Source organism: Adiantum capillus-veneris, chromosome 4 (genome assembly GCF_014529385.1).
Source record: "Adiantum capillus-veneris isolate H3 chromosome 4, ASM1452938v2, whole genome shotgun sequence".
NCBI lineage: Eukaryota > Viridiplantae > Streptophyta > Polypodiopsida > Polypodiales > Pteridaceae > Adiantum > Adiantum capillus-veneris.
Window position 1 is genome coordinate 147,575,992 of NC_140934.1, and position 23,319 is coordinate 147,599,310.

The 23,319-nt window shown below is 43.5% G+C and overlaps 1 protein-coding gene across 1 annotated transcript in view; it reads right to left on the reverse strand.

The window, feature by feature from the left end:
• Positions 1-6,249: 6,249 nt before the first annotated feature.
• Positions 6,250-23,319, reverse strand: part of PHT4;5 (phosphate transporter 4;5) — a 101,505-nt gene continuing 84,435 nt past the window's right edge. Inside the window, exons 12-14 of the mRNA XM_086511249.1 lie at positions 7,222-7,274; positions 6,843-6,929; positions 6,250-6,765 (exon numbers count right to left, since the gene is read on the reverse strand). Coding sequence (XP_086367375.1) covers positions 6,670-6,765; positions 6,843-6,929; positions 7,222-7,274 — 236 coding nt within the window. The 3' untranslated portion in view covers positions 6,250-6,669. The remainder of the gene's footprint in view (positions 6,766-6,842; positions 6,930-7,221; positions 7,275-23,319) is intronic.

Here is a 23,319-nt window from a genome sequence, read left to right on the forward strand (position 1 = left end):
TCCACTTATGATTATCTTACCAGAGATTGGTGTGATTGGATGCCCTTGCTCTATGAGCTTGCAACACCATTTTGTTGGTATCATCTGCTGGAAGATGGAAGCTTTGCATTCTGTTTCCAAGGAGCATGCAACAACAAAGTAGAGAAGATGATAGCTATGCGCACATGGCATCTTGACCGTTGCAATGATTTTCTGTACTAGTGGAAGACCATAGCCAGTACACTGGTTGATCATCGTCTCGTCGCATACCCCTCCAATCCTTTCCATAAAAGTGTCCATAGCTAATTTACAGAGTGCAGTGGGGAAGAAGGAGCCTTGTAGCATCTTGCTTGTATGCATGAGTAGCTGCATACAAGCAAGAAGGAGTGGGGAAGAAGGAGCCTTGTAGCATCTTGATTTTATGCACGAGTAGCTACAATTGATTTTCGCAGGCGTGCACTTTATCTTCTTGTACCTCCACATTGATCTACAAACCAAATAAAAGAGAAGCATGGTAAGAACATAGGATAGTCGTGCACGCATTCCAAACATAAGATGCGAGCACAAAAGTCATGGACACTTACACTCTAACAAGTTATGTCAATTTCAGCATAAGTTGTGAGGAAACCCCAAATTACGTGCTTCCACACTAGTGCAATTTTGCAGAGAGAGAGAGAGAGAGAGAGAGAGAGAGAGAGAGAGAGAGAGAGAGAGAGAGAGAGAGAGAGAGTTAGCCTCACGTATTCTTGCATCCGTGGATTTCACCCCCTCCTCCCAAAAGGATTGTATTATTTTAATTTTCTCCCACCCTCTCTCTGCCTTCCTCTCTCTCTCTCTCTCTACATTTAAAATGCATAAATAAAGGTCTAAGTCAATGGAGACATATTCATACACACAAAGAAGCTTCCTCTTAACATGTCAAACAAAGGAATAGTAAAAGATGCACTTAAGAAGATGAAGACATGAGGATGAGATGGAGGGAGGACCGACTTTCCTTCATGACATCAGAAAAGGGCACACAACTTGGTGCCTATGCTTCGGAGCGATCTTTCAAAGTAGCTTTGAAAGCCATATTTTTTGAGTGAGCTTTTTCGGTTGGGAGCAAGCTTTCTAAGTGAGCTTTTTTGGTTGGGAGCGAGCTTTTTTTATGGAAGAACCAGCCACATGGCATGAGAAAACTCAAAAGCCCCTCCACAGCTCACTCCCAAAGCTCACTACAAACCTGCACTGGCAATTAACATGAACCTCTTCCATATAGTGAGAATAACTCTTAACCATTAAGAGTAGGTGAAGCCATTAGCTAATTGAATGTTTTATTATCATTTCACATGTTAACAAAATGTGGCATTTGTCAAGATGTTGATTATTATGTTTTATGTTTATTAACATAGACCTGATGGTCCTATTTTTATTGAGAATTAAATTATTGTGTTTTAAGCAGTTTGTGACAAAAGTGTTGTTTTAGGCATTTGGAGGAACTTGTGTCTACTTGTTGAAGTGAGCATACACAAATCATCGAGAAGGCCGAACATAGCTTTATATTTGTTTTAGTATGGTGTGTCGAATATAGGCCTTTGACATGCACATCCACATCCACATACAGTGTGTACCTTCAACTTGTCAAGATGTGTATGAGATGTACTAGCATCCAAATGAGTTGTACATGAGTCCAAACCACCTCCCTAACTTCATAGGTTGAATCCACATTTGTAAGGATGATTTGGGGTGCCTCTTGGTGCCTTCTAGAGCCGGAATCATTGTTGTTACTACATAGTACTACTCTAGCTACTTACTTAAGTAGCTCGTTTTGTACACACTTTCATTGCAAATTTATGGTCAATAATCTATTTAATTTCTAGATTTTTATATATTGTGTATTATACCATTGATAATTGCTTAATTATCATTATGAATGCTATCCTCATTAACCACTCTAATCCTTACAGAGCTGGTATCAAAGCCATGGAAAGTAAACTTTTTATGCTTGTAGCATTCTGATTTTTTAAAATTACCACACAAATCAAATACTTGATTTATCATGTGTGGGCATGGCCTTGGAAGACCCAAGTGAGCCACTCCCCTCCATAGCTAATTAATGCTTGCTAGGAAGACCCTAAGTACATGATTAGCTAGTATGTGTATTTTGGATGCTTTCATTTTCCAATAAACTCCATTGATTAATCCCCCAATTGATTCCAACCACATCATTTGAAATGATCAATTGTTGGAATAATTGTTTGATTGCATCATTGGATGATTAATCTTTTGCTTTGAAAGCATAAAGTAGTATTTCTCCATAGTTTTCAACCCTAATTAAATTCTTTAACATCAGCACCTTGTATTATTCAAACCATCTCAAAGCCTGTCTCATAAGATTTCCATAATCCCCTAACCTCACTATTTGAGCCTCATTAGCCCAAACAATTACCCCTTAATTTCCTTGCTATTTTAATGTGGGTGCGAAAGTGTGTGATCTCAAAGAGGTAAAGCATAAGTAATCACTTTTCACCCCTCACCACAAGTCAACCACATGGGGCAAGTGGTTTAGGCCACCTAAATTAAGGCACTGGGGCCTCATAAGGTCGTGGGGTCAACACTATACCTGACTTTTGTGTAGAATCTTGGACGAACCTCAAACTTGTCTTCAATCAAGCCTATAAAGCAAGGTGGAACATGCTTGCAATGTTTTTTTGAAGCACCACCCAGATGCCAATGGAGTTATTCATCTTGTCTTACTACCATATTCGGGTTTGCCAAGGGCTAAAGCCCTCCCTCTCTCTTTAGGGGAGGTTCCTTAAGATTGAAGCATCAAAGCACCTCTGCTTAGAGGTTATTCCCACCAAGTTGAGGAGAAACTCTCTCTCTCTCTCTCTCTCTCTCTCTCTCTCTCTCTCTCTCTCTCTCTCTCTCTCTCTCTCTCTCTCTCTCTCTCAATACAAGCCGCGCTACATTGCAACTCACTCCCTTTCTATGCACCCAAGATTCATGCCGAGTCATAACCTATGCAGAAAAACATAATGAAAAAGACACTATCAAGGATTTTGCACAGCTGAGATTTTTTGTTTAAAAATCATGAAAGTACTAGAAAGTATTTATGTGACATTGAAAATATTCTCATTCTTTGTCTCTCAAAACTAATCCTGGAAGTTGGTGGAAAGGACATTCAAGTGTCCTTTAACCCTAAAGTACTTAGTCAATTTTATTAAATAGACCCACGTGAGGCCCTTACATGAAAGGACTCTTTAAAACAATCAGTCACTTGTATTCACTACAGCTTGTTTCGCAAAGCCAAAAACGACAAGATAGAGTTGCCAAGATCAAGGAATCCAAATTCACTCCCTCATGAAAGTTAATCCCCGTTCATGGCGAGCCAAGGTAATTTTCTACAATAAGGTAGGTGAGTAAAAACACAATCACTTGCTAGTACCAATGAAAGAACAAACATTGACTCTAAATTTGGTTATAATATACAAGGAAATTCTTTTAACAACCACATACTCCTAGGTGAAATTTACATGCTCATAAGAAAGAGCTAAATCTGATAAATTGGGTCGTCAATCACTAACTATTCCTGGAAACTTTGAGGTTCACTCCTTGCAAAAATATCCACACAATTTCTCCTATCACTGAGAGAACGATGCAAGGGACAAACAAAGCCATCTGGAAAAAGAACAAACAACTGAGTAAATACGTAGCTTCAAGGGGCTTAGCTTTTGATGAAAGCAACTACTGGTGGAGTGCCCTTTGTGGTGGAGTGCCCTTACTGTTCATTTCTAGCATGTTATATATTGTGTATTATACCATTGATAATTACTTAAGTACCATCATAAATGCTACACTTATTAACCCACTCCAATCCTTACAATTGGTATCAAAGCCAAGAGAAATAGTTAGCTTCTTATGCTTGTAGCATTCTAAGTTTTGTTATTTCCTCTAATCGAATATCTGATTAATCATCTGTGGGCATGCCCTTTCCAATGATCATTGTTTATGCTTCAGGTACTTTGTTTAGGAAGAACTGAGGCTTGTAGTTTGGCTTGAGATCGTTGTATAGGTCCTACAACGGCGGGCACTTTACCTCATTAGCCTTTATGCTCAAGCTACAACCAATATAGATGACATTTTTTGTGGTACCAAGTAGGCATGGCCTAGCTATCAAGCAGCTAATTCATAAGACAACACGAATAACCCAAGAGAGCCTCAAGTAGGGAGACCCAAGTGAGCCAATACACTCCATAGTTGATTAATGCTTGATTAGAAAGACCTTAAGCACATTTAGATAGTAGGTGTATTTTGTGTGCTTTCATTTTCCAAGCTCCATTAATTAACCCCTCAATTATCCCCAATTGATTCCAACCACATCATTTGAAATGATCGATTGATGGACTAATTTTGATTACATCATTGGATGATTAATGTTCTTTTGAGTGCAAAATGCATTCTATTTCTCCCTAATTTGCATCCCTAATTAAATTCTTTAACATTTTTATCACCTTGTATTATTCACACCATCTCGACGCCCTTCTCAATAGATTTCCATAGAGTTCTTGACCTCACAATTTGAGCCTCATTAGCTCAAATAATTACCCCTTTATTTCTTCGTTATTTTAGTGTCTATTTGCGAGTGTGATATCTTAGGGAGGTAAAGCATAAGTATTCATTTCTCACCCCTCACCGCAAGTCAAAGTCAACCCATGTGGGACACGTGAATTGGGCCACCTACAACAAGGCATTGTGGCCTCACAAGTTCGTGAGCTCGTTGCATGAGGAATAGAGGAAGCAATTGAAGAAGGCACAACTAGATGGAGCAAGTGGGAAACATTTGTTGCATTATCATCAACATTAACAGTTTCATTTAGTTCATCAAATAAATAGAAGTGGTACGAGTGTGGTAAACTTCTTGAAGGATTGCTCCAAATAAAATTACTATGGAATATGCAACAAGAAGAGACATCCACTGTCCAAATGTCAAAGGAGGGGTAGCAACAATAGCCAATCCGAAGGAGAAGTCATCCTGCCAAAAATTGAAGAGGGAGCAAACTTCTTGTTCAATACAAGGAGAATATTACAATGACATTTTATAGAGGATATGGATGATTCACAAGAAGGAATCTTTAGTCTCTATGATACCATGATCTAATGAGACTTTTGTAGCCTTTGCAATATAGATGTGTGACTTCAATGACCTGTGTGGCATAAGTCTGTGCATTTCGTTCACTAGTCCAAAGTCGGACGGTTCCTAGGTGTTTGGCCTTTAACATGCACACAAACATATAGTGTATACCTTCCCTATTTTAATCACTACTCCAAGTGGCATCTTGTCATGCGACCTCCATGTGAGGTGTATGAGATATACTGGCATCCAAATAAGTTGCCCAAACCACCTTGTTAGTTTAAAGCCAGATTCATTTGTACTACTACATTATACTACACTATATCCACTTAAGTGGTCCATATTGTACAAACTTATAATGTGAGTTTGTGGCTAATAATTTAGTTCAATTCCAACTCGTTACATGTCCACCCTAATCCTCACATGGTTTTCCCTTTCGAATAACCTTGGGTGCAAGCATTAAGTCATAATAGTATTACATAACCATTTAAAATATTGACGAAGTACAATGTTGTTGAGATATTGATGTACGCAATTTGCTTCCTATTTACACTCTCTCAATATCATCTCTTCAGGGTTGATTGAATGGATTTGTTTTAGCAACATTACATCCATGTCTTTGAAGTATCTTGGTGTCAGATAAGGTAGCTAAAGTTGACCTTCAATGATAGTAGAACTGGTGGAGCTTGTGCAAAGATAATATCGCTCCAAAAAGCTTGCCCACTTTGTAAACTATCTATAATAGTGCCCTACTTGTCTACATGAGCCTGCATGCCCACCAGCACCTCATTCTTAAACCCTCAACACTCTCAATATCCACTCTTTGATAACCTGCTCTTGGTGATTGGTCGAGCTCTAACACATGGCAATGCATTTGGGCTTACATAATCATAATTAAGTTGTACCTTGGGAACTTTGTCCCATAAATCAAGCATGAAAGTAAAACAACACTTGAAATATAAGCCATTAAATTTTTGTTTATAGATCATCAAAGGCCTAGAAAGTAATTATGTGACATGGGAAACGTTCTCATCTTCTTTTGTCTCTCAAAATTAAAACTAGAAGTTGGTGGAAAGGACATTCAAGTGTCCTCTGACCCCAAAGTGCGTAGTCTTAAATATGCGGTATTGGAAACAAGGTGAGGGGTCACATTAGCATCCTAAAACAATTCTAAGAAATAGACCCACGTGAGGCTCTTATATGAAAGGACTCTTTTACAAAGAAAACTATCCAAAAATAAAATAAAATCAGTCACTTGTATGCAGAACTCCCTTCTTCACTAAGGCTTGCTTCACAAAGCCAAAAATGAGAGGAGAGAGTTGCCAAGATCAGGAATCCAACTTCACTCTCTCATGAAAGTTAATCCCCGTTCTTTGAGGGCCAAGCTCATTTTCTACAATAAGGTTAGTGAGCAAAAACACAATCACTTGCTCTTGTCAATGAAAGAACAAACATTGGCTCATAATTTGGTGATAAAATACAAGGAAATTCCTTTAAGGACCACATGCTCCTTGGCGAAATTTACATGCTCATAAGAAAGAGCTAAATCTGATAAATTGGGTCAAGTCAATCACTACCTATTCCTCGAAACTTTGAGGTTCACTGCTTGCAAAAATATTCCACACAATTGCTCCTGTCACCCAGAAAATGATGCAAGGGGCAAACAATGCCATCTGCAGAAACAACAAACAATTGAGCAAAGAGGTAGCTTCAAGGGGCTTAGCTTTTGATTGTAAAGAGTGGCCCTTACTGTCCATGAATGTGTGTGATCTAACAAAACGCCTGTCAGATAGACACCAAGGACTCCAGGGATTGCACCTGCAGTATTAGTAATCCCCTGCACACATGATGCGAGTTGATGAATCTGCTTAGATGAATCTGGGGAAAGCCCACATTCACAAGAACATATGATCATCACTTTCATCATGCATATTATTTACCAAATAGTGCCACATTCTCACTAATGTTATAAGTGCCCAATAGCGGCTGTAGAATAGAGTACAAATTTATGTTCACCTAAGAACAGAGTATACATAGCCCACCAAAAACTGGAAATAGGAGCATATAAGTCAGACTTAGAAAACACTTGCGAAATAATTTCAACAATGAATTGGGATGAGAAAACTAACCAGTAAAATGCTTGCATACTTCGGTGAAATGTCTTGATGTGTACAATAAAGTCCTGAAAATGGATCTGAATTAGCAAGCTCTCGAAGTTTTGAAGCATTACAAATATCAAAAGATATTGAAACATACAACCAATGAATTCTATTACAGTACTAGTTAATGAAACAAAACCCTCAACGTGTGAAAGCCACAACTCGGTTAGCCTAACCCATATTTTGAGAAAAATGCAGTGGCGAAGATTTGAAGCGCAAAAGGGTCGAGAATTCACTTGCTATTCTTCATATGATAGCTCCAAATCAATCTAGGCTTTCCCCATCTCCAACCCGAAAATGAAGGATAGCTCTATCTGCTGATCCCATGTCAAAAGGAATGGAATTTGAGTCTTCTTAAGCTGACACTCTTACGCCGCCTTAGGCAAACCACATATGCCTGTTTCAAACTTGACATCTATCCTCAAAAGAAAAGCAAAATCCTCATACCACGTTACTAAGATGATCAGACTCTTCCACAGGGAGAGGAGGGCTTGTGACCAAAGTAGAGGCAAACTCCTCTGAAAAGAGAATGGCTATGAAAGAACCTCTGCCGAAAAGAATGATGCCTACCAGTAAATCTTGATCCTCAACGGGTGAACGCCAAGGTCAGTCATTCGCGGATTTGATATCTGTTGGAGGAGCATGCCGATGGCGCCATATCAATCCACAGAAGAAGTTGTACCCTGGGTCTCCAATGATTGAAGAGTCCAAGGCAAGCCCAAAACCCCAAGCGGCAGAGACCATCAGTATTTCCTTTTTGGGATGACATTGGATATACCACACATGCATTCACTTGTCTCATAGGCTGACCACGAGGACAGGCTAGATTCAGGAGAGGATTCTTTACACTTGATCATATATTTTAACTTTGAGCTATCATTGAGGGTTGAGCACATGGGCATCGTATCTATTGTGCTTTGTGGATTTTTCCAAAGCTTTTGATACAATACTTAGGACGAGATTGAAGTATAGATTGTATGATTCAGGTTTGTGAGTGAGATTACATGGGGTAGCTTGGCACTATATGAGACAATGTCAGGTAAAGTGCCTGGGCAAGAGGGACTTTCAGAGGTAATTCATCCCACCTTTGGAGTGAAGCATGGATGGCCCCTCTCTCCTAAACTATTTGGTTTGTATATTGATGAGATGTCAGACTATATTGAGAGAGAAGGTGATGGAGGAATACAACCATCGGGCACTTGTATATCCTTGTTGCTTTATGTGCACAATATTGTTCTCATTGCTGACTCGCCAAAGGGGTTACAGAGACAGTTGGATGCCTTACAAACTTAAGCACGGAATATGGATTTGTTAGTAAACCTTGGCAAGGCCAAGGTGATGATATTTAACACTACAGCACAGTAGGTGAGGGCATCAATACCAATGCTTACTTATGCTTAGGAAGTGGTGGAGTACGTAGAGTCCTACACATATCTAGGATTTGTTTTACGAGACCCTCTTTCTCTGTGAGAGAGGCAGTAGCTTCGAGACTAACACTAGGATATGCAACCCTTGCACAATTGGAGCGGATGTGCAATTTTTAGTAGCCTAACACTAAGCTGTGACTGTTTGATACATTGGTAAAATCCACATTATTTGATTGGGTACAGATTTGAGGAGAGATATAGAGAGATCACTAGTCACTAGGATGACACGTTTTAAGGCCGTAGTACTACCATGGGGTCGATATATTGATTGTGGTTGAAGCACTTCCTAGATCAATATCTTATATAGATGCCTTGTGGGAGCTTCCTAATTACCATTATGCTAGATTGGCCCTCAAGTCAGTGCTACAGCTAGCCATGGGGGGAGACTCTAGCTCTTGATATGCATAGATGTCAGCCTCGTTTCAGTTGCATGGCTTTACTATTGACAAATTGCCACCCTTCGTACTCCTTGGTCGCAAGAGAACTCTCACTCACATGTTTAGAGGTGAGTAGAATCGTCTGATAGAATCTCACACAGATTGACATAAAGAGCACATGGATGACTATTCCTCGTGAGTTGAGAGAGAAAATGCCTTTTTAAAGAAGGCATTTTCTTCACATTATGGAGAAGGAATATATTTTACAGCCAACTTACATGGATTGACACCTCTTGCATGGGCTTTGATGTGCCATAGGATAGCTTCAGGCGTCGTTCTATCAATTGCACATAAAGACAAATCAATACACTTTCATACCCCAAGAGTAGCGGATATGCCAGCTATGTTACTTAGAGCCAAAGACAGAGGAGCATTACATACATCGATGCCCAGTATATCACGAGGTACGAGGACGATTTCATTTTTTTTCTGTGTGACATCGAACCTGAGACAGAGTTGCACTACACATGCCACTGCCCCATATACTACGAGATATGAGGCCGCTTCCATTGCTTGTTTAGAGAGGGCTTTGGACCATTCTCTAGAGTCATGCGGTACGGGGATCAGAGATGTCTGGGTTTGTTTTTGCTCGAGCTGCGCAGACACAGAGAGAGCCTGATGAGAGGAGAGGCTAGCCAGTCTCAGAGACAGATCATAGACTTCTTTAGAGCTGCCACTGGACACCGGGAGGAGTTACTACCACAACAGAGCTCCTCGCTTTACACCAGAGGCATACTGATCGACCAAGCGACTGAGTTGGGGAGATCCAGATGCCCACGACTGCGAAAGACTACATAGCATCGATGGAGGCTGCATCAGAGGATTCGGATCACTTTGGCCCGACATGCACGACGCCCGGTCAAACTACTAACCATGGAGGAGATTGATGAGATCCACCAGCGACCGATGCTGGATCTCCTGTGATCTAGATATCCCAGCTAGCTGCTTAGTTCACACCTAGCAGTTTAGGATTCCATAGTATTTTATTTTGTCATTCTGTCATTTCATTTTTGTCATCTTGTTACTCTGACTTTGTATCAGATCCACCACATTGTAACTTTCTGGTCTCATAGGTCACTTTGGCCTTTTGAAGACGTTAATATAACATTTCATTTCATTTCATCTCTCTCTCTCTCTCTCTCTCTCTCTCTCTCTCTCTCTCTCTCTCTCTCTCTCTCTACGCCGGTCAAACTACTAACCATGGAGGAGATTGATGAGATCCGCCAGCGACCGATGCTGGATCTCCTGTGATCTAGCTATCCCAGCTAGATGTTTAGTTGCTTAGTTCACACCTAGCAGTTGAGGATTCCATAGTATTTTATTGTGTCATTCTGTCATTTTGTCATCTTGTTACTCTCACTTTGTATCAGATCCACCACATTGTAACTTTCTGGTCATAGGTCACTTTGGTCTTTTGAAGACGTTAATATAACATTTCATTTCATTTCATCTCTCTCTCTCTCTCTCTCTCTTTGAAACAGAAGATGGTAAAGATGTCTTTGTGGATGGATGTGATCACGAAGATGCAGAAGAAGGCGGATGAGGCCGAGAAATGGATAGAAGTCGCTAAGAAAGGGAAAGGGAAAGCAACCACATCCGTCCCCACTCCTACAATCATCAACATGACTCTAGAAGAAGAGCAACGAAGGAAAACTAGAGCCTTGCATATAAGAGTAACCAGTCTAAAAGACCGAGATGATGTGGAAGGGGAAGTCGAAGAACTTCTCCGCATGATGGGTAGTGAGGCTACTCATACAAAGGCATGGAGGGTAGGGAAGAAGACACAAGGCAATTGGGAGACTTCAAAAGGGAGAGCTTTAATCATCCGTTTCCCATCCATGGAGGCAAAGAAGGACTTCTTGAAGAAGCGCTCTACGCCAAAGAAAACGGGCATATTCCTTGGAGATGACCTCACTCTCACACAGCTTGCGCATATGAGAGAGGTAATGCCAGAGATTCAAGCGGCAAGGGAGAAGGGAAAGACAGCCTTCTATGGCCGGGTGGTGATTGTAGAGCGGCGCTCCACATGACGGTGCGAGACCTATGGGACCACACTCAATGTTGCCACCCGGAATTGTAATGGATCTATGCGCCTTGAGGTGGGTGCTTTTGAGGATAGTTTTACGGGAAGAGACATCGTCTTCTACTCCGAGACACATCAGGCCCCGGGGCAATCTATGCCTCACATTAGTGGATATAGATGGGAGACAGCCTGTAGACAGGAGACACGATCAGAGCACAGAGGGCAGGGCTCAGGAGGAGTGGCAGTGTTATTCAAGGAGGAGTTGCAGCCATTGATACATATAGCCCGCAGGGATGAGCAAGCTAGGTACACGTGGGTGAGATTGAGAGCAGAGACAGGCATATATCTTTACATTGCTATTTGCTACTTTCCCCTGAGTACGTCAGTTTATGCACCACCCAGAGGACAGTCCCCCTTCTCTATTCTGGATCATGACATATGGGAGTTCTCTAGAGATGGTGACATCATCATTCTAGGGGATTTCAATGCTAGGACTGCCCATCATCAGACACTATTTTATGATACTTCAGAGGAGATGTTGAGAGAGTTGGATGTTGCAGAGATGGGCCTATCCAGACTATCACAGGATGGAGAACACACTGAGTATGGACGACACTTGATAGACATGGGGACAGCACATGGATCGGCCATCTTGAATGGCCTACAGAGATTTCCCACTGCGGGGGGTTTTACATGCTTTCCACACAGACATGGAGCCAGCACAATGGATTATGTCATGGCACAACCGAGCCTCATCTCTAGTATCTAGGACCTCACGGTTGGACCTAGACCTGTTGGTGTGGCAGTGGATCATGCTCTTGTGTCGATGACCATTTCTTTTCAGTTTAGTGTACCACACACGCTACGGGCTGCAGCCCCTACTCGCTACACCTTCACGCGGGAGACGGACTCTGTATACATAGATGGGATCTACAGACGCCGTGCACAGAGGAGCCACGGCGACCTCTGGAGGAGCTTACTACTATACTAACATAGACACTACATGATGCAGTAGCAGAGGCATACCCACATACCGAGCTTGAGCAAAGACGCCGTTCGGGGAGCATGCCCCAGAACAGTTGGTATGATGAGGAATCCCAGGACACTAGAGCTAGACTTCAAAGAAAGGTGCTTTTGGGGGACATCACTCATAGGTAGTCACAGATTGACTTCCGACGCCTAGTGCATCGGAAGAAGAGGGCATTTTTGGCTTGCCTAGAGCAGGATCTATACCAGCTATTCTTGAGTCAGGACTCACGTGAGGCATGGCGACTCTTTCAGGAGCACTCTCCCCCCCCCCGCCATCACTTCTACAGAGACCTGGGGCTAGTATGCATCATCTCTGTACACAGTTCTTGAGCAGCCCCCCCTTCCTGACCCCCCCGATCCATGCCCGCACACATGTGCTTTTTTCACCGCTGAGATGGTGAGGAAGGCCATTGACAGGATGAGGACTGGGAGAGCATATGATCATGATGGCTTAGTGGCTGAGCATTTCACGCATGCCAGAGATTTACTAGCAGAGCTTCTAGTAGTTATGTTTAACCGTGCCATGTGTGAGGGCTTGCCTGATACTTGGAGCCTATCTACTATTGTACCTATCTTCAAGTTGGGAGACCCTATGGAGCCTGGGAACTATCGCACTATCATGATTGGACACACATTGGCATGGTTGTACGCATCTATTCTTGAGCAGTAGCTGAGTAGATGGGCAGAGAGGGAGGGGATACGCGCAGCGGGGCAGACAGGTTTCAGGAGGGGCTTTCTACTCTTGACCATATCTTGACACTCAGAGCCATCATTGAGGAGGGCATATCGCGTGGGAGAAGGATCTATTGTAGCTTTGTGGATTTCCGCAAAGCATTTGACATAGTGCCCACAGCTAGATTGATGCGCAGATTACAGCAGATGGGAGTACCCACAGAGCTCATTTGGGGGGTCATGGCATTATACAGGTCAGTAGTGGGGCATGTACGCACCTCAGAGGGTCTATCCACACCGGTTTACTCCACTATTGGGGTGAAAGCAGGGCTGCCCGCTCTCTCCTACTCTATTTGGTATGTAGATGAGGTTTCTGACTACATTGAGAGAGATGGTGATAGAGGTGCACAACTGATAGAGATGGTGATAGAGACATGGATCCCAATATTGCTATATGCTGATGATATTGTGTTGATCTCCGACTCTCCGGAGGGGATGCAACGTCACTTGGATGCTTTGCGTAGGTTTGCCCAGGAAAGTGGTTTGTTCGTCAGCCTTGGTAAAACCAAGGTCATGGTATTTAATACCACCCCACAATGGATCAGGAGGTCAGCGCCCACCTTCACATACGGCCAGAAGAAGGTGGAGTATACAGATGCTTACACTTACCTTGGAGTGGTTTTTAGTGGGCCAGCATTTTCATTGAGGAGGGCAGCAGAGACTAGATTGACCAGAGCCCATGCAGCATTGGGTAGATTGGAAAGGATGTGTTCACAGGTTTAGTTTCAGGAGCCTCAGACGAAGCTCTGGCTCTTTGACACTTTGGTGGCTTCTGCATTGCTTTATGGAGCTGAGATTTGGGGACCTTCACTGGATCATCACGGGAGGAAAGGCCGCGATGATGGATGCGGGGACATGGAGAAGCCTCTCGTCTCTATGATCTCGCGGCTCATTAGAGCCAAGGCTTCAGTACCACGTGCTATTGTACGAGCAGAGCTAGCTGCCCCCCCACCGGTGGTTGAGGCACTCACCAGATCTGTCTCCTTCATACACCGCATGTGGGAACTTCCCAGAGACAGATATGCACGCCTTGCACTTGAGTCCTCTCGACAGTTAACCATGCAGGGAGATACAGCATGCTGGTATGGGGAGATGACATCATGGTTGCAGGCGCATGGGTTCAGCATAGACAGATTGCCTCCCTTCCAGTACTCACTGGATGCGCCCTCTCTGACTCTTACACAGTCTGAGATCACCAGGCTCATTTGCCAGTTGACTCAGCTAGACACCAAGAGGACATGGATACAACCAGCACAAGAGCTGGGCACGAAGATGGCTTTCTATAGAGAGCATATCCTCCAGCTTACGGAGGATGGTTTTGTGACGAGGCCCAGATACATGGACACCCACTTGTCTCATGGGATACGATGTGCTATTGGCCAGATACGCACATCTTCACACCAGCTGCGGGTCGAGATTGGGAGATACAGCGGAGTACCAACAGAGGCCAGGAACATGCCCCCTGTGTGACATCGAGCTTGAGACAGAGTTGCACTACACATGCCACTGCCCCGTCTACTACGAGATACGAGGCTGCTTCTATTGCTTGTTTAGAGAGGGCTTTGGACCATTCTCTAGAGTCATGCGGTACGAGGATCAGAGATGCCTTGGTTTGTTTTTGCTCGAGCTGCGCAGATACAAAGAGAGCCTGATGAGAGGAGAGGCTAGCCGGTCTCAGAGACCGATCACAGACTTCTTTAGAGCTGCCACTGGACACCTGGAGGAGTTACTACCACAGCAGAGCTCGTCGATTTACACTAGAGGCATACTGATCAGCCGAGCGACTGAGCTGGGGAGATCTAGACGCCCACGACTGCAGAGGACTACACAGCATCGACGGAGGCTGCATCAAAGGATTCGGGTCACTTTGGCTCGACATGCACGACGCCCGGTCAGACTACTGACCATAGAGGAGATTGATGAGATCCGCCAGCGACCGATGCTGGATCTCCTGTGATCTAGCTATCCCAGCTAGCTGTTTAGCTGCTTAGTCCACACCTAGCAATTTAGGATTCCATAGTATTTTATTTTGTCATTTTGTCATCTTGTTACTCTGACTTTGTATCAAATCCACCACACATAGGTCACTTTGGCCTTTTGAAGACGTTAATATAACATTCATTTCATTTCATCTCTCTCTCTCTCTCTCTCTCTCTCTCTCTCTCTCTCTCTCTCTATCTCTCTAGTCCCTCACCCTAGTACCCTAGTACCCTACCCCACATTTGTGGCTCGGGTTCGATGGATCCGCCTACCGAAGGGGAAGGGCCGGGTGTAGATAGCTACACCAACCCAAAAAAAAGAGCAGCTACATTTAAACGGAGAAACAGAGATACTGTACTATCACCATGATCCTTACGAGTTGGGAAAACCTCCAGGATACATGATGAGCTAATGATGGAGAAGGTCCAGGTGATGCTCAAATCAGAGCTAAACTATATGAGGGATGACATCAGGAAGGAAATGCACGGGAGCGCTGAGAGCTACAGGAACTCCATGTATGGAGACATGATGAGAGAACTAAGGAGAGAGATCCGGGGGATACAGAATGAGGAAATTCAGATCTTGAAAACGGAATTACGAAACCTAATCAAGGCCGAAGTAAATGTAACAGAATGCGTTATGCAAAAGAAACTCGATGAGGCAGTAGCAAGTTTTGAAGCATGAAGAACAAATATCGAAAAGCACATGGGGGAAAAAGATGCAATAATCGAGGAGCTAAAAGGAGAACTTGCGGCTTGCAAATCTGCAACTAAGGAGAAGGGAGACGACCAACCTTCGGTGCTGAAGGAGCTGGAGGACATGAAGGATCAGATGAAAGCTTTACGGGAAGGAGATGAACAAAAATCGAAAACGGCATCTTCATGGGCGGAACGTCTTTTTAAGACACAAGAAAAGGTTGATGAAGCAGAGAAATGGATTGAGGATGCGAAGAAAGGGAAGGCCCAGATGCCCGAGACCACACCTACCTCCACCATTATTAATATGACCATTGAGGAAGAGCAGAAAAGGAAGAATCGGGCTCTGCATGTGCGGGTCACACGAGTCAAAGACAAAGAGAATGTAGATGAAGAAGTGAAGGAATTGCTACAACGCATGGGCATCACAGAGCCTACTCACACAAGTGCATGGAGAGAGGGCAAGAAAGGAATTGATGAGAAGGTAAACGTAAAGGATAGGGCACTTATTCTCCGCTTCCCGAATATAGAAATAAGGAAGAATTTCTAAAGAAGAGGCCAACTCTTAAGAAAACCGGTATTTTCCTGGGAGATGACCTTACATTGGCACAAGTGGCACACATGCAAGAGTTGATGCCAGAGATCAGGGCAGCAAGAGAAAAGGGGAAAATCGCCTTTTATAGAGGAGGGAAAGTAGTGGTTCTGGAAAAGCGCTCATCATGACGGTGCGAGACCTATGGGGCGACGCTCCGGATAGCGGCGTGGAATTGTAATGGATCATATAGGCTAGATGTAGGTGCCTTTGAAGACAGCTTTAGGGACAGAGACATAGTTTTCTACTCAAAGAGACACCAGATATCGGGACAGCTTATGCCACATGTGAAGGGTTATTTATGGGAAACAGTTGGTCGACCAGACAAGAGATCTCTACGGGGTAGCTGGGGTTCAGGAGGAGCAACAGTCTTATTTAAAGAGGAGCTGAAACCACTACTACAGATTATCAGGAAAGATGAGCAAGCAAGGTATATGTGGGTGAGAATGAGAGCCGAGACAGGTAGATTTCTATATATCGCTATATGCTACTTCCCTCCAAGTACATCAGTCTACTCCTCACCTAAAGGACAGTCCCCTTTCTCCATATTGAATAATGACATATGGGAGTTCTCTAGAGATGGAGACATCGTTCTCTTAGGAGAATTTAATGCCAGAACGGCCAACTCTCAAGCAGTATTCTATGATACTTCTGAGGAAATGCTCAGAGAAGTGGATTTATCACAGAGGGGGCTTACTAGAAACTCACAGGATAAAGAACACACTGAATATGGGAGACATCTCATGGAGATGGCAACTATACATGGTTTGGCCATACTTAATGGTCTAGAGAATTTCCCTTTATTTAGGGGATTCACATGCTTCCCGCACAGGCATGGGGCCAGTACAATGGATTATGTCATGACTTCACCAAGCTTTATTTCTAGTATCGAGGACTTTAAGGTGGGACCCAAACCGGTTGGGATTGCAGTGGATCATGCTCTCTTGACCTTATCAATCTCCTTCCAATACAATGCCTCTCAAGTACAACGGAAGAAGACACACACAAGATATACTTTCACGCCAGAGACTGATTCAGTCTATGTGGAAAAGATCTATAATAGGATGTGGGCAGCCGAGCCAGTATATACTGTAGAGGAGATTACTTCTCAGTTAACAGAGATACTACATGGAGCAGCACAAGAGGCATACCCACATACTCAACCTGATCAGAAGAGAGGATCTGGGAACATGCCTCAAAACAATTGGTATGACAAGGAATGCAGAGAGACGAGAACCCAGGTCCAGAAAGAGCTTACGCTTGGGATCATCACAGATAAGCAGTCTCGGATTGCTCTTCGGCGTATAGTACGTTGCAAGAAAAGGGCATTTTTAGCCAAACCGGAGAAGGATTTATATCAGCTCTTCTTGAGTCAGGACTCACATGAGGCCTGGCGTTTATTTCATGAGCACTCACCGCCTCCGACAATTACTTCTCCTGAGATTTGGGGTCAATATGTAACATCATTATATATGGTATCTGGACAGCCTCCGTTACCAGATCCGCTAGAGCCATGCCCTGCTACTAGTACTTTCTTTACTACGGAAATGGTGAAAAAAGCCATTGATAAGATGAAGACAAGAAGAGCATATGATCATGATGGTTTAGTAGCAGAACATCTGATCCATGCCAGGGATCTACTTTCAGAAGTCCTTGCTCGTCTGTTTAATCGGGTCATGTGTGAAGGATTACCTGAATCTTGGAAATTATCTACTATCGTACCTATTTTCAAGTCAGGGGATCCTATGATACCCGGGAACTACCGTACCATTATGGTAGGTCACACATTGACCCGACTGTACGCATCCATTCTTGAATAAAAATTGAGTAGATGGGCAGAGAATGAGAGCATAAGGGCAACAGGACAAGCTGGATTCAGGAGGGGTTATTCCACTTTAGATCATATTCTTACGCTCAGAGCCATTATTGAGGAAGGAAGAGCAAGCCGGAGAAGGATGTATTGTTGCTTTGTGGATTTTCGGAAAGCTTTTGATACAGTACCAAGGGCTAGATTGATGCACAGGATGCAAGAGTTAGGGGTCCCCAAAGAGATTATTTGGGGGATCATGGCCTTATACGGGTCAGTAACTGGTTATGTACGTACTCCAGAAGGGGATTCTGACATTGTTCATTCCACCGTTGGAGTAAAGCAGGGATGCCCGCTGTCCCCTACTTTATTTGGTATGTACATAGATGAGGTATCAGATTACATTGATAGAGAGGGTGACAGAGGTGCTCAACTTGCAGGGTCATGGATCCCTTTGTTGTTGTATGCAGATGATATTGTATTGATAGCAGAATCACCAGATGGAATGCAGAGGCAGCTAGATGCATTACATAAATTCACGGAGGACAGTGGACTGTAGGTAAACTTGGGTAAAACCAAAGTTATGGTGTTTAACACCACACCGCAGTGGGTTAGGAGATCGGCACCTACATTTGCATATGGCCAGGATACAGTAGAGTACACAGATGCATACACATACCTTGGTGTGGTATTTGCAGGACCGAAGTTTACTCTTAAGAAAGCAGCGGATGCTAGATTGTCCAGAGCCTCTGCGGCCTTGGGAGGGTTGGAGAGGATGTGTTCACAAGTGCAGTTTCAGGAACCATGAACGAAACTTTGGCTCTTTGATATTGTGGTGCCTTCGGCTATGCTTTATGGGGTCCATATTTGGGGACCATCTGTGGATCAGGATAATTGGAAGTCAATGGAGAGACCTTTGGTATCTATGATTTCCCGAATGATTAGAGCCAAGGCCTCCGTACCACACGTGATTGAACTAGCTGCCCCTCCGATAGAAATTGAAGCTCTTACCAGATCAGTGTCCTTCATACATGGTTTGTGGGATACAAATATTTGTTGATATACTAGACTGGCCCTCGAATCCTCTTGACAATTAGCAATGAAAGGGGATACATCATGCTGGTATGCGCAATTGTCCTCGTGGTTTTAGAGACACGGGTTCAATATGGAAAGATTACCCCCCTTCCAATACTCTCTTGAAGCTCCATCACTGGCAATTACACGAACGGAGATTAATAAAATCATCTGTCGGGATCTTATACAGTTGGATACTAAGAGGACATGGGTAGACCCTACACAAGAATTGGGCACGAAGATGGCCGACTACAAAGAAAACTTCCTACAGCTATCTGAAGATGAATTTGTGATTCGCCCGAGCTACATGGATACCCACCTGTCTCATGGTTTGAGATGTGCTATTGGTCAGATTCGTACATCCTCACACCAGCTGGAAATTGAAGTTGGCAGATTTAGGGGAATCCACCTGAGAGCAGAATTTGCAAGTTATGCGGAATGGAGCCGGAGACAGAATTACACTACATATGCCATTGCACCATATACTATGAGATACGTGGGCGTTTCCATTGCCTATTTAAAGAAGGCTTTGGACCTCTAGATAGAGTCATGCAATACCAAGATCCAAGATGCTTAGGCTTGTACCTACTGGAACTACATCGACACAGGGATAATCTAATGAGAAGACAAAGAGCACTACAGCCTCAGAGGCAGATCACAGATTTCTTCAGATCGAGAGAAGCAGGAGTGGAAGGAGAAGCAAGAGGCCAGCAGCCAGCACAAAGGAGTACCCACATTCATACCAAAGGCACCCTCATTGACAGGGCGATTGAGCTTAGGAAATCGAGACGACCACGATCGAGATGCAGAAGCACACTTCACCGGAGGAGACTACAACAAAGGATTAGAAGCATTCTAGCCAGACACCCAGAATGCTCCTAAGAAGTTTATTTAACACTTTGTATTTAGTTTTTCACATTTATTTTCACACTTTCACACTTTTCACACTTAGTACTTTAGTACTAAGGTACCCAGACATTGTAAAAGATTCACCACTTTTGTATCAGTTTGGTCTCATAGGTCATTCTGGCCTTTTGAAGACGTTAATATAACATTTCATTTCTCTCTATCTCTCTCTCTCTCTCTCTCTCTCTCTCTCTCTCTCTCTATATATATATATATATATATATATATATATATATATATATATATATATATAGATATATATATATAGATAGATATATATAGATATAGATAGATATATCTTTGAGGTTGTATCCTAGCTACCCATCAGCTTCATAACCATGGTTGTTACCTTAGGTCTCATATGTCATTTTGGCCTCTTGCAGACGTTAATATAACATTTCATTTATTTCATTTCATTTTGGTCTCCTTGTCCTGAGTTGCAGATGCTGCACACCCCACCCCGCCTCAACCCATAGCTGCCCTCGGCCTGTAGCTGCTCGCCTTGCCCTACGTCTGCCCCCAGCCACCCACCTTGCTCGCATCAGCCTACACGTCCTGTTTCACACTGCAGGCACCCTGCTCAGCCCTGTACCACCACAAGACACCATTCAGCACTGTCATTCCTCAGCCTACCTGGGCTTCGCTACTTCTCCAGTGACCGATGATGGACCTCTTGTGATCCACATGAGGACTATTTTGTATCATCATTTATATCAGACATTGTATTAACCCAGTCTTAGCTACCTGATTAGCTGGCATTTAGCTTTAGACTTAGCATTCAGCTTTTTCAGTTCCTTTTATTTTGGTACTCAGACATTGTATCAGAGACATCAGGTTGTAACTTTGTGGTCTCATAGGCCATTTTCGCCTTTTGAAGACGTTAATAGAACATTACAATTCATTTCATCTCTCCCTCTCTCTCTCTCTCTGGTCTGCCCCCACTTTTACATATGGTCGAGAGACTGTGGAGTATGCACATTGCAGATACACTTATCTTGGAGCAGTTTTTAGTGGTCCAGTATTTTCCCTGAGGCGTGCAGCAAATACCGATTGACCAGAGCCTAAGCAGCATTGGGGAGACTTGAGAGGATATGTTCGCAGGTTCAGTTCCAGGAACCTCGGACAAAGCTTTGGCTCTTTGACACTTTGGTCACTTCGGCCATGCTGTACGGAGTGGAGATATGGGGCCCCTCAGTTGATCACCATAGCAAAGCTGGCAGTACTGATGGATGGAGATGTATGGAGAAGCCCTTGGTCTCGAGCCGCCCGAATGCCATGCGGGCTCATTGAGATCACTCTGGCTGCCATCTCTGGAGACTCAAAACTCTATTTGGTAATAACCTCTCTCAAGAACCTACACATCAATGATCTTGCCCACTTCGATGAGGAGTCGGGCTTGAAGCACGTCCCAAACCTTGCCTCTATTGGGCCATGTGCCAACAATATTGTAGATGACCAAGGTGGCTTGAAGCCATTCCACCGTGGCCATCGAGCTCGCTTGCTATTCTAGCAAAAGAGCAAATCGAAGGGTCGGCTCCATGGTGTCGGACGAGGGAACTTTTGAAGAGTCCCTAGTGAAATAGGGGCCTCCATTCCATGTCTGCTCCTGAAAAAGAAGACAAGGACGACGATGCAGACTACCAGTAGGCTCTCAAGGGAAAGCTACGAGGGGGGCAGGGGCAAAGCGAAGCTGGTAGCATAGCAGCTATTATACGCGTACTTTATTTAGAATACGGGACGTCTCGTATTGAAACGTACAGTACATTTCATAATGTTTCTTATTCTCGCGTCTTTTTGCTCAAAACGTATTCTATTCTATAGTTGATCAAGTGTGTTTTAGAGCTTCATGGTGCTTGTTTATGTATGCTATGATTAAACATTGAAGAGTCATTGAGAAGGTGCATGACCCACTTTATTTGTCCTTATTAAAGTATCATATCTGAAAAACTTGACGTATTTTATTTTTGATTCTAAAAAATATGTCTAGTATGCGTATTGTACACCACGTATTAAACATCCCGTCCCCTACCGTGGCTGCTATGGCTGGGAGAGAGGCGAGTGAGCTGCGTGAGGAGGGAAGGGGCAGGAGGAAGCAACAAGGCGGGGGGGGTATAGAATAGCAGCAGGGAGCTCTATCCCAGATATCGGCTATGTCAACGATCCACCATCAAAACTTTTTAAGGATATGGTTGATTAGTACGCCACAAATCCAGATTTTGCTGACATATTTGACCAGTTGCAGAGTGGGGAGGTAGTTGCAAGCTATGCTCTATAGGAAGGCTACTTAATGCCGAAGACAATGTTGTGTGTTGCTCAGGGGTTGAGGAACAAGGTTTTGACAGAGTGCCATAGTCCACATTTTACTGGGAATCGCGGCATTGACACCACCTTGATAGGTGTCGAGAAATATTTCTATTGGCCAAGGCTCAAAAAGAATATGGACGATTTTGTTCGCAGTTGTTTAGTGTGTCAAAAGGTCAATTTTGATCGGCACAAGGCACCTGATCTCCTAAAACCTTTACCCATTCCTAGCCGACCTTGGGAGAGTATAGCAATGGACTTCATTTTTTATCTTCGCAGGACTCTGAGTGGGATAACGGCATTTGGACAGTCATCAATCGTTTCAACAAACAGGCCCACTTTATTCCAGCAAAGAAGACAGTTAAAGCTGGCCATTTGGCTAAGCTGTTTGTCTCGGAGATTTTCAGATTACATGGCATGCCTGAATCTATAGTTTCAGTCAGAGATCCCCATTTCACGAGTTTGTTTTGGAGGGCAACCTCGGAAAATATAGACACATGGCTTAAATTCTCGTCCTTGTTTCATCCACAAACAGATGGACATTCGGATATAGCCAATTTAGTAGTCTTAAATTTATTGAAGTCTTATATCTTTGATCGAAAGACTCAGTGGGAGAAGTTTTGCCCTTGGTGGAGTTTGCCTACAATAACACAGTTCATTTGAGATTATCGAGGGTGTTAGGAAGGTTCCACCCATTCTGATCGTCAAAGAATTTTTTTTGAAGCAAACCGGTATCCATAGGATCTAGACACTGCTTTTGCCAAGTTACGAGAGGCTTTGGAGAAGTCTCAAACACGGCATAAGAAGGCAGTAGACAAGCATGACGTCTTGCAATTGAAGGAAGATGATTGGGTGCTACTCCGGTTTGAGAAGGCATGACTACAAAAACGGAAGGGTAAGGAGAGGCTTCTTCCAAAGCTAAGTATGCAATACTATGGACCTTTCAAGATACAAGAAAAGATCACTGAAGTATCCTTCAGACTGAAGTATCCTTCAAACTGAAGTCGTATGAGAGAGTAATAGTACCAATTGTGCTCACATGCTCCAACCGAGCAATCCTACGCG